Source organism: Capsicum annuum, chromosome 9 (assembly GCF_002878395.1).
Source record: "Capsicum annuum cultivar UCD-10X-F1 chromosome 9, UCD10Xv1.1, whole genome shotgun sequence".
NCBI lineage: Eukaryota > Viridiplantae > Streptophyta > Magnoliopsida > Solanales > Solanaceae > Capsicum > Capsicum annuum.
This window is the reverse complement of record NC_061119.1, coordinates 38,595,686-38,612,825: the sequence shown is the minus strand read 5'-3', so window position 1 is coordinate 38,612,825 and position 17,140 is coordinate 38,595,686. Positions and strand designations below refer to the sequence as shown.

At 33.5% G+C, this 17,140-nt stretch overlaps 1 protein-coding gene across 1 annotated transcript; it reads left to right on the top strand.

The window, feature by feature from the left end:
• The first annotated feature begins 3,141 nt into the window (after positions 1-3,141).
• On the top strand, positions 3,142-11,278 carry LOC107842835 (transcription factor LHW). The gene is made up of 11 exons (XM_016686864.2): positions 3,142-3,470; positions 5,175-5,703; positions 6,216-6,407; positions 7,719-7,812; positions 8,176-8,217; positions 8,313-8,372; positions 8,560-9,810; positions 9,888-9,989; positions 10,332-10,478; positions 10,629-10,754; positions 11,011-11,278. Exons 2-11 carry the CDS (start codon positions 5,606-5,608, stop codon positions 11,098-11,100), a joined length of 2,202 nt encoding a protein of 733 aa, XP_016542350.1. The 5' UTR covers positions 3,142-3,470; positions 5,175-5,605; the 3' UTR covers positions 11,101-11,278.
• The last annotated feature ends 5,862 nt before the right edge of the window (positions 11,279-17,140 follow it).

The window sequence follows — 17,140 nt, the reverse complement described above, 5'->3', positions numbered from 1 at the left end:
ACTTTTTAAAGAAGATATATTTAATTCATACAAATTAAGATTAAAGTCGAATTAATGAAATTTGAAAATATCACACAAGCTGATAAAATAATGTACAACATACAATGCACAAGCTACATACAGTAAAACAGCAAATCGAATAAAAGAAAATGATGGGAAAAAAGCTCGCTTGAATGGTTGAGAGGTGGTCGGGGGAATGGAAATCTAGAAATCGAATATAACTTTCGTTCAACTATGTACTTGTCGCATGAAGCTTATCTAGTATGTTTATATTTTCTATGTAGTTTGCAAGGTATAACACATGTTGCGATAGAGTGCTCACTCCGCAAATACTTAAACAGAGGTTGTGAATTTCCACTAGAATTGAAAAAAATAAGGTGGGAAAAAGATAGAGTTCAAGTTTTATGCATTGTTAGTGTATAAAGTATTTTATACTATCAAATAAATTTATCACCTTATTTTTTTACATAATTTTTTTTCTTAAAATAAAATAATCTTTTGTATACTAATCGTGCATAAAACTTAAATTAAAAAATATGGCACCACCTAAGCAAAGGGGAAAGGACGAAAATGGTTAGTCGGCCAAATAAATTCCACCAAAAGTAACTTAAGAATTGTAATTCCACTAATTAGCCATTTCGGCTCCTTTTTAATATACCAATTCATTATTTTCTCTTTTTCTTTTTTCCTTCGTTGGCTGCTCTTCTTACTCTCTCTCGTTATTCTTTTTTTAATTTTAAAAAATTACTTTTTTTATTTTAACAATTAAATATAATTTTATAGAGTTTTTTTTCTCAATAATTTATAGTTAGAATAGAAAAAAAATCAGTACATTATATTTTTTATTCCTATTATTTATACTTTTAATACAATACAATTGTTAAAAATATATATTTATATATAATAATGATACAATTTCTCTCTCTCTCTCTCTATATATATAATAATTATAGCATTTTTATACATATTCTATACAATTTTTAACTACAATTATTATTTAGATATATATGTTATACGACTCTATATAGTTTCTACATGCATTCTAAAAATGTATCAATCTAGTATAACAGAGTATCAATTGAGTATATGGATACCGCAAGTGTATCAATGTAGTATAAAGTGTACATAGAATATCAATTGGGTATAGGGACTGCACATGTGCTTGCATAGAATTTCTTTTTTCTTTTTTAAAAAGTGTATCAATATAGTATAAAAATGTATCAATTGAGTATAGAGACTGCATGTATCCAATTGGGCCAAATGACTAAAAAAGGGGATTATTTTAGCCGACTGGCTATAACATGCTCACCTTTTTAATTATGGGCCATTTTATTTTAAAATGGTCATTCCATGTCCTTTTTCCCCTAAGTAAACGAGACATTGAAGGGCCCGTGCCAATATATGCTATTTTTTCAATCTCAATTTATGTGACACAAATATAATTTATATAATTAATTATTAAAATAATTTTAATTTTTAATTCTTGTGATTTATAATATTATTTCTTCTATTCCAATTTAAGTGACACTGATATAATTTCAAAAGTTAACTTATTTGGCAGTAATATAATTTCGATAGTTAATCAAATGTTTTATGTTGACATATCGTTTTGTATCTATTTTATGAAATATTATTAATTTTCTAATGCGATCATAATAATTAATCAGGGGTGAATAATAAAATCACGATTCAAGCAACGATTAACTCGTGTCTCAAATGACTTATAATAACTAATTAGAAGTGATATAATAGAATTACTATAAAAAATACTTGTGAAAAAAGCATAAATAGGTATCATATAAGACATGGAGTTAATTTAAAAAATCAAACGTTAATTTATTATTTTTTGTTAATTTTATATTTTTTATTAAATATTATAATTTTTTTAATACTTAAATAATCTATAGTAATTAATTTGAGGTAATATAGTAAAATTACAATTGAAGCAATTAAAATAGACAATACAAGTAAACATGTTGATTATTTTATGTTTTTTATTTAATATTATAAATTTTTTAATACTTAAATAACTTATAGTAATTAATTAGAAATAATATAGTAAAATTACAATTGAAACAATTGAAACCAGCAGTACAAACAGATATGTCAAAGATGGGTCTGCTTATTGACACTTATTATATATAGTAATAGTAATTCACGAAGGCGGGTGGGGTAAAATGTAGGACCAGAATACCACTGCTTGTTCGAGGAATGATTGAAGGCAAGTGTGGGGTTCTTGAAATACGAAAAAGCCAAAACAGCAACATTATCTTTAATCCATTACCCACTCACCACATACCTTTTTTTTTTTTTTTAAAAAAAACATATACTAACAAAAATATAACGGTATGTTAAAATCATAAATGTCTTTTTAAAAAAATTTATGCTTAATTAAATACTTTCTACGATTCATTTTAATTATCATTTTTATTAGAATCTCTGGTTTAAATAATTTATTTTAAAGATTAGAATGATGAAAAAAGACTAAGATTATATAAAATCAGACAATAAACAACACTAATTAAATTATTCTTTAGTTAACATATTCTTAAAAGATGTATAAAAAAAAATAAACAAGTAAAATGGACCAAAAGATCATTTTATACAAATAAATGGAGCGTTAATTAGTATACTCCCTTAGTCCCTATTTAGTTATGTAACATTGATCATTTATCAAAAGTTAATTTAATTAATCTTTAAAGTTATAATAAGATCAATGTAATATTTTAAAGCTACTATTTAAATATTCAAAAGTATACTAGAAATAAGATATAGTATTTTCTCAAATTACTATAATTAATTATTATTTTTTAAATTACATAGTTTAAATCTCAAAAAAAGCCATATTACATAGTTTTGAATCGTTCTAAAAACTATCATTTTTTATGCCTAAAAATAATTTTCCTTTAGTCTAAAATAATTTATAAAAGAATTTCTATTAAATTTTGTAGTAAATCAAGAATTTAAATTTTATTCAAAATATTGACCTTCATGTTACCTATTTTTTGTATAAAAATTTAAAATAATTTCGATAACGTACAATAGAAATATTAAATTTACAAAGTGTATTATTTTGTAGAAGCATCAAATAGTGGCACATAAATTTGGTAATAAGATTGGGAAAGCATTATAAAATGTGTGTTGGCGCTTTATTGCTCTGAATTCTCAGAAAAGTGACTTGTTCATCTCCTGCTCACTCTCTCTCTCTCTCTCTCTCTCTCTCTCTCTCTCTCCCCGGTTTGCTTCTGAAAATGAGTTGGGCGACATCGTTCTTCGTGTCTTGAAACTCTTCATTCTGCTGCTACCATTCACTTGAGTATTTTATATTGCCTTGAAGGAGGAGGAGTTGTTGAATTTGGAGTTAAAAGAGATCGAGTAATAATGGACGCTAAACAATTCGAAGTTTACAAAAGTTCTTTCCTTTGAGAACCTCTGCTTACTGCTTTTTCTTCATCAACCATCTCATTTCAGTGAGTTTTCACCATCCTTTTCTAATAATTATTACCTCATGTTTTTTCTTCCACACTTGGTGAAAAACACAAACCTAAAGTAAAGTACTCCTTATTTTTTGAGTTAAAAATAGTTTGTTTCATAATTCAACTATCAGGTGTACAGTTACTGTTCATCAAAACACCTCAACTATCCACTATGCGCTTTTTCTACCAGAACAATAGTGATGAAGAGTAATTAATAGGTGAAGTGTATTTTAATAAATATTTGGTGGCAGTTCAGGTGGAAACTCATATACATGATAGTTTAGATATGAAACTCGATAATCTAGATACTTTTGGTTCTTTTCAATAGATTATGGTAGAGTAGAAGTTGCAATTCGTCTGCTACAATTGTATGCTATTGTTCTGATTAATTAGGCATTTGCACAATATTTTTGTGGTATAATACATAAACAGACACGCAAATTTGACCCAAGCAGGAAAGTAAGAACTCCAACTTTGAGTACGTGCAACTAGACATCTGAATTTGTCATCACTGTATCAGTTGAATACTCCAACTTGCAAAATGATTAGCTAGACGCCTCTGAATTTTATGTGTCACGTCAGCAACATCGGGTGTTCTTGAGGCACAGTGAGTACGAGTTGGAGTGTTTAGTTATCAGTTGAGACCAAGTGTTGAGATGTCTAAATGTGCACTCTCAAAATTGGAATGCTTATTTGCAAGCTGAGTCCAAGTTTGAGTGTTTGTTTATTTATTATGTCTAATTTTGTTGAAGTTGAAAAAAGAATAGTATTTGAAGTTTAGTTTGGGAAAAAGTTGTGTTTGGACCTAAATTACACCTGAAAGAAAAGTTTATAAAGGTTGAAATGTGTAGAAATGAGTATTGAAATACACCTTTAAAGCATTAGTTCAATATTTCACATGAAATTCAAGTGAAGTATTTGCATATACTGAATTGTGTTCAATTACTCATCTTTTGCCTTAAAATTGTGCGAAATAATAAAGAATCAGCTGTTTATCTTTTTAACAGTTTAATTTTACAAGTTAGAGTGAATTGAATTTTAGAAAAAAAAAATAGTATATCTACATTTAGTTGCAATGATTTGGTGCAAAATGAGAGAGAGATAGAATTTTAGAAACGATTTCATGTTTCTTACTTGTTCTTAGTTGAATAAAAATTTCAAGAAATTAATATCTTCTCTTTTGTCTCCAAAGTGATAGATTAGCACAACAAAACTTCAATCCAAACTGCAATATCAAAATATTTTCTTTTGACTAAATTGAGTAAATTTTTTGCTTTTTCTTTTTTGTGGTAAATTGTGATTTCTTCCCTAGTATCTGTTGTTGCAGTCAATTCTTGTGTTTTATCGCGAATTCTTCACTTTCGATGCCTCACCCATGTTAGTTCTCCGAAAAAACATTGCGTTAGAGAATCCGACATGCTCGCGTTGACATTTTTGAAGAGTCCGAGCAACATAGGTTCAAAGTAAAGTACGCACAAGAAGCTAAAAGCCTTTCAGAATCTTTTTTCTTGGTGTAAAGATTGGGAATTTGGGATGTAAATGATGTACATAAATTTTGAATTTTATTTGCTCCTTAAGTTTTGTAAATCTTCTAGATGCTTTATTATTATTGTATAGTTAATTTTTCACTTCATGTATTTTAACTTTCCTCTCGATTATCTGGAGTATTTCATCATCTCGTGTATTTTCGTCTTACAGTTTATCTCGTGGATCTGGCTTTGAGTTTGGCTTTTCTATTGGTTATTTTGTGGAAGCACCAAGTCGCTCTGAATAGGATTGAGGCTTCTTCTCTGCTTTTCTTGTCCTTTGATCAGCATTTACTGCATTATTTGCTTCTCAGTTAAAGTGATGGACGTGTTCTCAGCCGGGTTTTCTGCTTAATTTCCTGCACTAAATTCATTTTTATGCCGTTTGCATCAATTTGCTTTCTGATAGTTGGAGAGATCATCAAAAGAATGGACATGTTGCTTTTAACTTCAACTGAACCCCCAATGAAACGCAGAGCTGGTTTGTTTATAGTTCAGGCTGGACGAGGATCATATCGCGGAAGTTAGTCAGCTAGTTGGTGGTAAATTGGGTTGCTATTATCTGAATTTTTGAAACTTTTGATTTATTTAGAATAAAGAAGAATGAGTGCTGCTTCCTTGAGGCATTTCCTAGAAAGTGTCTGCTTCAAATCTCCATGGAATTATGCAGTGTTCTGGAGGCTTCAGCACCAGTTCCCTATGTGAGTTGTTTCTTTTCCCGTTTCAGTACGATAGCTGAGGGTCCTATCTCGCAAAACAAGGACAGGAAAAGACAAAAAAGAAGTTTATTTCCAAGGAATCTGAATTAATTTTTCGTCAGCTAGCCTATGTTTCCGCAGGCCAGCGTACTTTATTTGGATCTGTATGAAGCTCCAATGGGAGAAATACAAATGTATTTGCCTTTTTGATGACATCCATCTTCCTGTATTTGCAAAGACCAACACTAATTCTAATTCTTTTGCAGCCCGCGAAGAAAATGGGCTACTCTATGTATTTGTTTAATATTTTTCTTTCTACATATTGGGTTTCCTTTGCTTACTTTTTTCCCTTTCTTTTTCCACGAAACTGTATCAAGATTGTATTGCATTTAACAGCATTTAACTGGATCAATTTATTTTCTAGCGGACTTAGTCTTAGGTTGTTTATAATCTGTACATGCACTGAGTGGTTGAGACTTGTTGCTCACTTACATTGGCTCAACTTATTCTTGCAGGGTTTTGACATGGGAAGATGGATATCCGGACATTCCGTGTGCTAGAGAACCTCATAGAAGTCTAATTGGCAATTGTTATAGCAAAAACATTAATGATTGTGGATCAAGATCACATAATGGATATTTGAGGGCATATCCAATTGGCTTAGCCATGGCTGAGATGTCCAGTACTTATCACATAGCAGGCGAAGGGTAGATCATTGATTTCTCTTTTTCTGGCTTCTGTTATTTCTCTAATTTGTTTGAAATAGTAGCCTAATTATCTCTCTACTTTAGCTGGTTAGCAGTTTCGATAGATGTCGTCAGCTGGAGGTAAAAGATTCAGGCCATATATTGCCCTCCATCTCTTCCTAATGTCACTCTGAGACTGTAAAGTTTCTCTGAAGATCTGCTGCTCTGGTAGAGCAAAATTGATATTCCCATAAAGTTGCACTGGCCATTTCCATCATCATGGAAATATGGTTTCTTTAGTTTCACTTTTTGTTTTGTTCGAGTGAAATGCTTAACCGATTCCACCTGTCTTAACTAAAAAGACTTATCCCAACTTTTCAATCTTCCCATTTATTCCCAGTGTGTTCTTCCTCTACTTCTTCCCATTTATTACCAGTGTGTTCTTCCCCCACTTCTTCTCATTCCACCAACAATTTCTCTATAATTTTAATAATTTGTTGATCTAGATCGGCCAATTCTTCTTAATTGGCAAGAGCAAAAACCACTAATTGTTCTTAGATTGAAAAGTTTTCCTTGATTAAAAAAATGTAAGGGGAACTTGCTTTTTTTGGTAATGACGAGTGAATATATTCCAAAGGGAATTACATTGTTGAATGTATCTTACTGATTGAAAAACTGATGTATACATTATCAAGTGGATAAGCACAGGTAAACTAGATCCTTGTAAAAAAGTCAAAGAACAGGAAAAAAAAGTGACTAACTTAGTTTCTCCTTGGAAGCTGCTAATGTTTGTGATTAAGAACCTTTGTAACTTATTGAGTGTGCACCATCTAAAATAAGAGAAGCAGCTCCACACTTGTTGGAGGAAGAAGGGAAAGAGGGGTACAGCCACGATATTTGTCAAAAGCAAATTACCATTTCTCTTATAGAGGGTACCAGAGTTTTCTGTTGTTTCAAGCCCAATTTATGGAAAAATCAGAGTGGTAATAACTTTGAAAAAAGACCTTCTCATGGATTCAGATCCGATATGCCACCACAGTGGATGAGTGAAACCTATACTGACCTTTGAATTTCTGCAATCATGTACCAATATTTTCTCTTTATTCTTGAAGGTTGTTTAAGCAACCACACTTGGATAGTCTGACTGGCTTACTCCCAGATGTATGGTTGAGTGGACCTCCATTCCATGGCTATCATTTTTATACTTAGCCATGATCCTGATAAGCTGAGAGTTATTTTTATAGTCCAGCACTCCAGCTCCTTTTCTTGTATCAGACCAAGCATCAACTTCAATGTTTTCCTCACATGTGTCTTTTGTTGAAAATGAAACAGGGTGGTCGGTGAAGTGGCATCTTTGGGCATACCACACTGGATTTCTTCGGACAGTCTAGCACCTGCAAAGCTCAGCTTTGGTTTTGCTGCTGAGGTACGTATTAAGTTTGACATCTTCGCTTCTGGGAAGTTTAGTCTATTGCTTAACTTTTTGGTCCTTTCCTCAGTTGAAATGAACCCGTGTTGCATTTAAACACTGTTAATGGGGCCAAAATCGATACAGATTTATGAAGTGCTGTTACTTCATTAGCCTGACAAAGTTGTCAATTTCTTTTTATAGTAATGTGATCTCTTTGCAGACCGAACTTTTCTTCTTTAATGTTAGTTGGATAACTAATTTGGACCTCTCCTGTTAATGTAGAACATAGTGATCTTTTAGAAGTTCAGATAACTAATTTCTTAAATTCTATTTCTTGAATGGAAGCATCATTGATGGATTGATTGAAATTTGTTGCAGTGTCCAGACGAGTGGATTCTTCAGTTTGTTGCTGGCATTAAGGTGAATTTGTGTAGCATAAAGTTGTAGGCAGTTTTATTCATCTTTTGTGTTTACGGTATTCCTTAAATTGATCATAGCGAATATCGCTTTTTCAGACTATATTGCTGGTACCTTGTATCCCCTATGGTGTTCTGCAACTAGGATCAATGGAAACGGTATGTCATATTTCTTATATCAGTGCAAAGCTGTGTATGACACTCATCTCATGTAAACTTATGCAGCATATGTAACCATCTACAGGATGCCTCATTTACTTTTATGTCCCTTGCACTGTGAATGTGGTCACATGCAGCGGTAACTTTATTACGGTCATTCACATGATACTTTCTTTCAAAAAATCAGGTACCTGAAAACATGGAGATGGTTACCAATCTAGCTGAAGTATTTGATGCCCATTTCAATCTTTTCAAATCCTATCCTCCAGAAAACAGTGAATTTCTCTTACAGTCTGCTATCTCAGAGAGTGTGAATATACCATCTGCAACGACCACAAATGAGGTAAATGAAGATGATGTAGCTGCTGATATACCCATTCTGAAAGATAAAAAATTATCACCTGCATATCCGATGACTTCATTAATTGAGGTTCAACATCCCTTTCAATTATCTGGACAACACATGCAAAATGTCCCTGAGAATAATGGAAACGAAGGAAAAATTGGCAAGTTTGTTGAACGCATGCCAAATATCCTTGAAAATGCAAATGAAAGGGAAATTGGAATACAACATGCAGACATGATAAATCTAGTGAAGCAACTTGCTCATGCATATTCTGATGATAATGGATCAGGGATAACAGAAAACAACTTCGGTAGATCTTGCCATGCAAAAGGTGTAGACGCCTTTTCTTATTCTAGCTGTAATGTCGGTGGAGTCACTATTTCGAATGAGTTAGATTGTTACTTCGATGGGAACATGCTAGATCCGCAATCTCTTGGAGCGGATTGCAGCGATACTATTCTTGGAAATTTAAGTAATTCTCTTAGCTACCCAACAGAATGTGAACTCTACGAAGCCCTTGGAAGTACAATTCAAAACAACATTGCTGGCAAGTCCATCTATACTGAAAACCCTATGTTTAATATTGAGCCATCATTTGGGGAATCTAATGAATGGCGACTGAGAGAAAATAATGCTGAAAATCTTCTGGAAGCCGTTGTTGCCAGTGCCCGCTGTTTTTCTGATGATTATTCACTCCACAATATGGTTGGTCTAGAGTCCTTATACATGCCATCAGGAAAACCTGCCCCTTTCCGCAAAAGGAAAAATCCATCTACAGAAAGTGCTTCTGTTGGAGATGACACAGTCACACAGAGCACTCTTACATCAGCTTCTGCTGGGGCAGACAAATATGCTTCGACTAACTGTCCGCATTCTGCTTCTTCATTTGATTGTGTTGTAAGTGCATTTAATGAGGGGCAGCATCAGACAAAGGTCTTTAGCTCTATGAGTTGTCATAAGGAGTCAAAAGCATCTAATACCAACAAGAAAAGGGGACGGTCTGGTGATGGTCATAAGCCCAGACCACGAGATAGGCAGTTAATTCAGGACCGGCTTAAGGAGCTGCGTCAACTTGTCCCTAATGGTGCAAAAGTAAGTGCTAGCTTCACCTCAATTCTATTAGGATACTTTCCTTTGCTTAAAAATAACTTTTTGTTTCCCCCCTGCAGTGTAGCATTGATGGTTTACTAGATAAAACCATAAAACACATGCTATTTCTGCGAAATGTTACTGATCAAGCTGATAAACTGAGGTACCAGGCTCAGAAAGAGGTAAACATTCTGTGATTCATATTATTTATTATGAGTTCTTTTGAAGGTTTCAAAGCGTCTGCTGTTTTAAGTTCTACTAAAAATGTTATGGCTAAATGACATCCTTTTTATGGGGCTATTATTATGAGTAAACAACTAGAAAGGAACTATAAGAAAGAACGCGGTGTGGTCTGTTTTCAGATAAAACAATTGAGTTCCATTTTGAAAGAGGGACACTCCACGTATCTTCATGTTCATTAAGAATAAGGGAAGAAGCACATGATTGAGATAGCGCTTTCTCTTTTTCTATGGGTCAAATATTTTCTCAGGTCTTAATTTCATCAATCCATATATGTATCGCAGGTAGCCCCTGACAAGAGCCTTCAGTTGCCTGAATTAAAACCCAGTAATCAACAAGGCACCTGTTGGGCTCTAGAATTGGGAAGTGTGGACCAGATATGCCCTATAATTGTCAAAGATTTGGAGTACCCTGGACACATGCTCATAGAGGTATATCATATGACTTTATTGGTCATAGTTTCTTTCTACTTTTCGGGTTTTAAATGAATTTCCTGATCTTGCACCATAACAAGTATCCGAGAGATTATTATTCCTGACATCCACAATATGAAATTTTGAGCTGACATAAATTTCAAACAGATGATGTGTGACGACCATGGACGTTTCTTAGAAATTTCTGATGTTATTCACCGTTTGGAGCTGACGATTTTGAAGGGTGTGATGGAAATACGTTCAGAGAGCACGTGGGCTCACTTCATTGTTGAGGTAGTCTCTTCATGGAAGATTTTACATTTCACAAGTTTAACTCCCTTTTTCAGAACAGATAACAGTCATTTACTCTATTGTACCAAGTGATTGAGTTTGGTACGTAGTTCCTCATATAAAATTATTGATTCTTAGCCCTTGTGAATACAGTAATATGGAGAAAACAAAATTGTTTCGAGCACCGTTATGTTCAAACTTAATTGACAAAATCAGCAGTGTACGTTTTACTGAAATATCTTACGTTCATGCTTTACAGGCTTCAGGAAGCTTCCATAGACTGGATATCTTCTGGCCACTGATGCAGCTCCTACAGCAGGTGCGAAGTTCTGTTTCGCGCAACATGTAAATGGTTAATTCAATTATGAGGAGATTTGCGAATGGGAGCTTTGTAATGAATCTGGATTTATTTTCTATAATTTGTATCTACCAAATAGCATCTGTAATAGTGACCTTGAACGCGTGATATTATTAGTATGTAACTATGTGAATTTATGAAAGGTTGAAATCCACTGAGTTTGACATCCTATTATCCTGCTCTGTGTTCCAATTATTGTAACACTCCCTAAATTTTTTGTTTATCCAAAACGTTACTGCATTTCATTTTTAAAACTAATTTGTTTTAGATCCACATTATTTTAGCATTAATTTAACACTAAATCACAGTACATGGTCAGCAGTCAGCACAATTCTCCCACTGCCGAATTTCAGCGAACAGTATGCCTTTGTCCTTTATTCTCCTGGTTTAGTCAATGATAAACCTGCGGTTTTATTGGAGAATGATGAACTTGAGGAGCACACTAAGGGGTCGTTTGGTAGAGTTCTTTAGAAAAAATAATGCATGCGATTTAGTTAAAAGGATATACCGTAAAACATATCTCCCTGAACGCATGATTAAGGTGGATTGGTGGACTTATAAAAGGCCTATGATTAAGTAAAATGGCAATTTATTGTTTGTGGTGTTTTGGTGATATTTGTGATTTTCGGATAGATAGTTTATGGTATCGCTCTGTGGGTGTCTTATTTCCTTTGTTATCTAGTGGTGTGTTACCCTATTTTGTTTGTTTTTATATTGTTTTTGCTTGTTATAATGTTATTTGTCCTGAGCCGGGGTTCTATCAAAAACAACCTCTCTACTTCATCTGCAGTAGTGACATGGACTGCGTACCTACTTTATAGGAATATGCCGGGTATATTGTTGTTGTTGTGGGTACTTCATAGAGTTGAATAGTTAGTTTGTTGTGTGCGTCCAAGATCAATATCTTGATCACTTTAATAGTTAACTGGAGTAAGTGTTGTTTTGTATCATGAGAGTAGGGGTTGGGATTGTTGGGAATAATTCCTTAGGTGTTGTAAGGACAGTTCTAGAAGTTCGGCCTCAAGTTTGGTGGAAGCGTTTGGAGAAAATTCCTATAGAGGTAATTCAAGGTTTTGACTCCCTTAAATAAGGAGTTTCCATGCAAAATACTTGCATTAATTTATATTTGTAATTTACCTTCTTACATAATTTCTCCAAGAACCTGGTTCTTTATTAGGTCACAACCAAATTAGCAGAAACAAAGGAACAATGCTGGTTATAACAATGGAAATTTTAAGGGTTCAAATGGATAGACTTTGGAGGATATAGATTTAACAATCCTCATATTAATTTTCAATTTTTGTGCATTTTGATTATTTTATCCCTCTTTGTAGTTGTATTATGGTGTTTGCAGTCTAAGGGAGTGGTTAACATGGCTTTGGAGATGGTTGACTTTTAGGTGAATTTTCATTTGTGAAGGTTTTGAAGTTGGTAGGAATGACCTTGGGCAATATTTGAAGATTTGAAGGTCGTATGAGAATTTCTTAGGTTTTGTTAGCTTCAAAATGCCATTTTTAGGTTAGTAGAACCTGTAATTTAGGTCCCGAGACATTTGGATGGATTTTGATTAGTGGTTGGAAAGTTAGAAATTTATGGCCTAGAGTTGACTTCAGTTAATATCCGTTGATACGATCTATATTCGCAACGTCGGTAGTTCTTGTAATGTTCCTCGTATTGAAATTTAGAAAGTTATGTGTTTTGACTATTTTGACACCTTTCCCATGGCTGCTTTATCTCATTTACGAGTTATGAGAATGGTTGACGTGTTTCTCGATATGTCCGAAAGTGTTTTACATGAATCCGTGGTTTTGAACACCTTTAAAAGGGGTTAATTTGACTTTGGTCAATATTTGGTGATCCAAGCGTTGGATGATGATTTTGATAGTCCCATTAACTCCGAAATGTTGATTTTGAGTTAGTAACATGGTTAGTTCGGGTCCCGAACTCTTATTTTTGCATTTCGACCCTCCATTTGGAAAATACTACCTCTATTTCAAAAAGAATGATCTGTTTTGATTTGACACAATATTTAAGAAAATAAAAAAGACTTTTAAATCTTGTGGCCTTGGATTAAAGTTTTGTCAAATGTACCAAAATGTCCTTTAATCTTGTGATCCTAAACATGTTACATGGAAAGTTGGAGTTAAAGTGTTGCCAAAAAAGGAAAGGGTCATTCCTTTTAAAACGAACTAAAAGAAAAAGTAGGTTATTTTTTTTTTTTTGAAATAGAGGGAGTACTTAAATTTAGCCTTAAAGGGATTTCGGGTGTTAATTTATTGAAAATGATCTTTTTATAAAAATCCGACGTCGCCATTGAGTTCGAAACGTCGAATTTAGCTTAGTATCATAGTTTGTTTACATTTTCGAGGGCCCGATCAAAAGGTTAGTAAAGTTTCAAGTTTGCTGGTGTTGGGCATCAACTAGTGTAACCGCTTAAGGGATCATTTGATAGCTAAAGCGGGGGCTCACTTATTCAACCAATGAGTCGCGTTAGCGGCCAGCTGAGGTATCCCTCCAATCGCTTAAGCAGAGGCCTCATCGCTTAAGCGGTGGTCGCTTAAGCGACATTCGAATGCTTAAGCAAGGCCAAACATTTTGCCTTGGTAGCTTAAGTGACGACGTAGCCGCAAACGATCATTTCACTACTTAAGTGGCTAATGCTGGAAATCAGTTTATAAATTAATTTCTCAATTTTTTCTTCATTTTTGAACCTTGAAGCTTCGGTTTTGGCGATTTTAAGAGATTTCATTATCAATCTTTCTTGGGTAAGCTCCAAACATGTGTTTTCACTATTTCCTATCAATTTAATCTTCAGAACCACCTTTAAACCTTGATTTCAAAATGAAATTTTAGATTTTTTGCCAGTAAAGTGTTGTAATAATTTTTCTTCAATTTGAACGTCGTTTTTAACTCGTTTTCACGTGGATTTTCAACTATAAACTCCTATAACCTTGAGGAATGTGTTTCTAAAGGAAAAATTTGATTTTACCTCTTTTGATTTTAAACTCGTTTTTCGAATAAATTTTGGACCAATCTTAAATAGGATCAATATGGGTACCATTAACTTTCTTTTGACTTGTAGATGACATATTTAATGATATTGGACGCATTTGGTGTTGATTGAAGAGAGTTGGGCTTTTGGTTGAGGCGACTCTTGGGCTTGCGTATCTTTTTCAAGACTAGTTATGTACCTTGACTTTTTCCAAAGTATTTCTATGTTGTATTGCTTATTTGTTTGTATGTTGTGATTCATTTAGGATTAGGGGTACCACTAGGTGAAATGACGAGCATCTCTATGGGAACTGGAGTCTTTGATTAATTGTAGTTAGATTATTGTCTTTATTAGTTAGTATTAATATTTGTAAGTATCCTTAGAGTGTAGATAGATAATCTTGTGATTCTCGAATAATTGATATTGAATGCCTATTTATAGATTGAATCTTGTTAGTGGACTTTATTGTGATGATTGTTATTTTGTGGTTTGTTAGGGGGGTGATTATGTTATTATCGTCATTATTGATGGAACGATTGAGGTTTTAGAGGGTACGTAAAGTATGAATAGACTTATAATAGTTGAGGTTTAATGAATGGACCAAGTTAGGTTTGGATAGTCTGCGATTTATTATTATCGGAATTGTTGGTTATATCGTATTATCCGTGTGGGGCTTTTGTGAACTTCATTATGGATTGAGTAATTATTTATGATTGTGTGTCCGAGTGGGGGTTTATTGCATATTTCTTTTGATTTGAGAGGATCTATTATTGTTATGCCTGAGTGGGGGCTTGACATGATGTTATTGGTCATGGTTTTTGTATTAATGTCATATCTATCACTGTATCATCCGATTGGGGGCTTGACTTGATATTGTAGGCCTTATCTGATCATTTAATAGGATATTCATTTTAATTATTTCTGAGAGAGGAAAATGATAATATTGATGACTACATGACTATTTTTTTTGGTGGTGCAAAGTGGAAACTGATATCGTGAATTACTGATATATTGAGTTGATTCTGAGCTCACTTATACATGTACTGAATGAATTTTGATCTTAATACTAATTTGTGTTGATCATTACATCCTCATATCACATATACATATTCATGAGATATGGTACCATTGAGACATTCTAATTTTTGTAAGTAATGAGACCATTATAAAGTGCCTATATGAGGGATGTGCTGGTAATATTAATTTGATACAAGATATTGAGATTTTATGAGTATATGAATTGCAAATTCCTTATGGGTCCTACTTGAAAATTTCAAGGTTGGTGAGTGTATAGCGAAAGTTATGCAAACTTTCAAACCTTCATCATCAACCATCATCATCACTTAATTGCATTGCATCATTTGCATCGCATTACCTTCTTTGGTTTGATTTGATATGACACTACAAGAAAGTATAGAATTTGCAACAAATCTTTAACAACAATAATGATATTGTTGTCGAATATTAATAAATTGCAACAACTTTATGTAGTTGTTGGTAAAGAGAAAATTTTTAGTCATGAGTTTTTTTCTTGTTGGGAAATTTGTCAATGTTGTTGGCATATTTTACGGAGGCTATAATAAATTTAAAATATTTAAGAAAATTGAAACAATATATTTTATTGTTGCTAAAAATATTTTTATTGTTGGTAAAATATATAATTTTGGCAACAACTTATTTGGTTTGTGGCTTATTTTTTTAATTTTTGAAAAAAAAAAGCGGAAAAACTTCATTCTATATTTCTTTGGCCCCAATACCCTTCCTCTATTTTCCCAAATGGTTCCCAAATTTCATCAAACACTCCAGGCTAGTAAATTGGAAAGGGGCAATCCATAGCCTTACTCGAGTGGAATTTAGGGTTTAATTTGAAATTGTAATTTTTTTTCCTTCTAGTGTCAATTGTTCCAAGCTAAGTGTTTTTATTTCTCATGTAAACATACAGATAATTTGTTAGATTTGCTATTATTTGGTTACGGATGACTTGCAGATGCTTCATTGCTGGGAAATTATTTTTCATGACTATTACCCAAAAGAAATCAGAGGTTCAATTATCAATATCCTTGCAATTTGTTCAACAACAACAACAAACCCAATTTATTCTCACATAGTGCTGTTTGGGGCACTACCGAGGCTGTTTCCGATAAACCCTCGGCTCAAGAAAGGTTTGATTTTTTGCAAAAGATAATTGTAGATTGTTGTTGCTGCTGCTCGGAATTGATGTACTTCCGCGCCCATTATCTTTTTCTCATCCTTCACGTGAGTTTTCAGAAACACACAATTCCTTTCGTCTTTCATCAATACTCTTAGTATATTATTTCCATTAGTAGTTATCCCGTTCAAATTAATTCTTTTAATGTTATTATTAGAGTGATATCATTCCCTCATCAAAATAATAATTAGGGCTTGAAACTCTAAGCTAGTATTATTTAGTTTCACTTCTTCACATATGTGGCTTTAGCTACAACAACAATCAATGTAATTCCATAAGTTGAGTTTGGAAAAGGTAGTGTATATGAACCTTAACTCTACCTTGCAAAGGTAGAAAGACTATTTTCAAAAGAACTAAAAAGACGAAGGGATTCTGTATGTATCCCAAAAGAAGTAAAGAGAGAAAACTATAGCTTATCACAAATGTTTAATCTCCATACTTTTTTATTCACTTTGACTTCAGATGAGTGGGAGGGTGCACATGCAATAGGAACTGATATATTTTATAAGGTTCCAAATGAAGTTGCCTTTAATCACATTTTTCCACTTTTCAATGGGGCTGAGATCTGGGACCTTGTTCCAAATAGAATGCGTACATCTCTTCAGATATTTCATTCCCTCCATAGTAAAGGTCATATACAGTCCATTGGGATGACCCAGTTGGTTGGGAGGGTGGTTATTCAAATGGATGACATGGGTTCAATCCCCCCTTAGTGCCTTTTGAGTCGAGCCTGTCACACAAGGCTTGTTGAGTGCGGTTTACATCCCTTGTGTGGTTTGCAGGCTATCACACAGTGGGGAGTTTACCTAGTGCACAGAAAGTGCTCACCC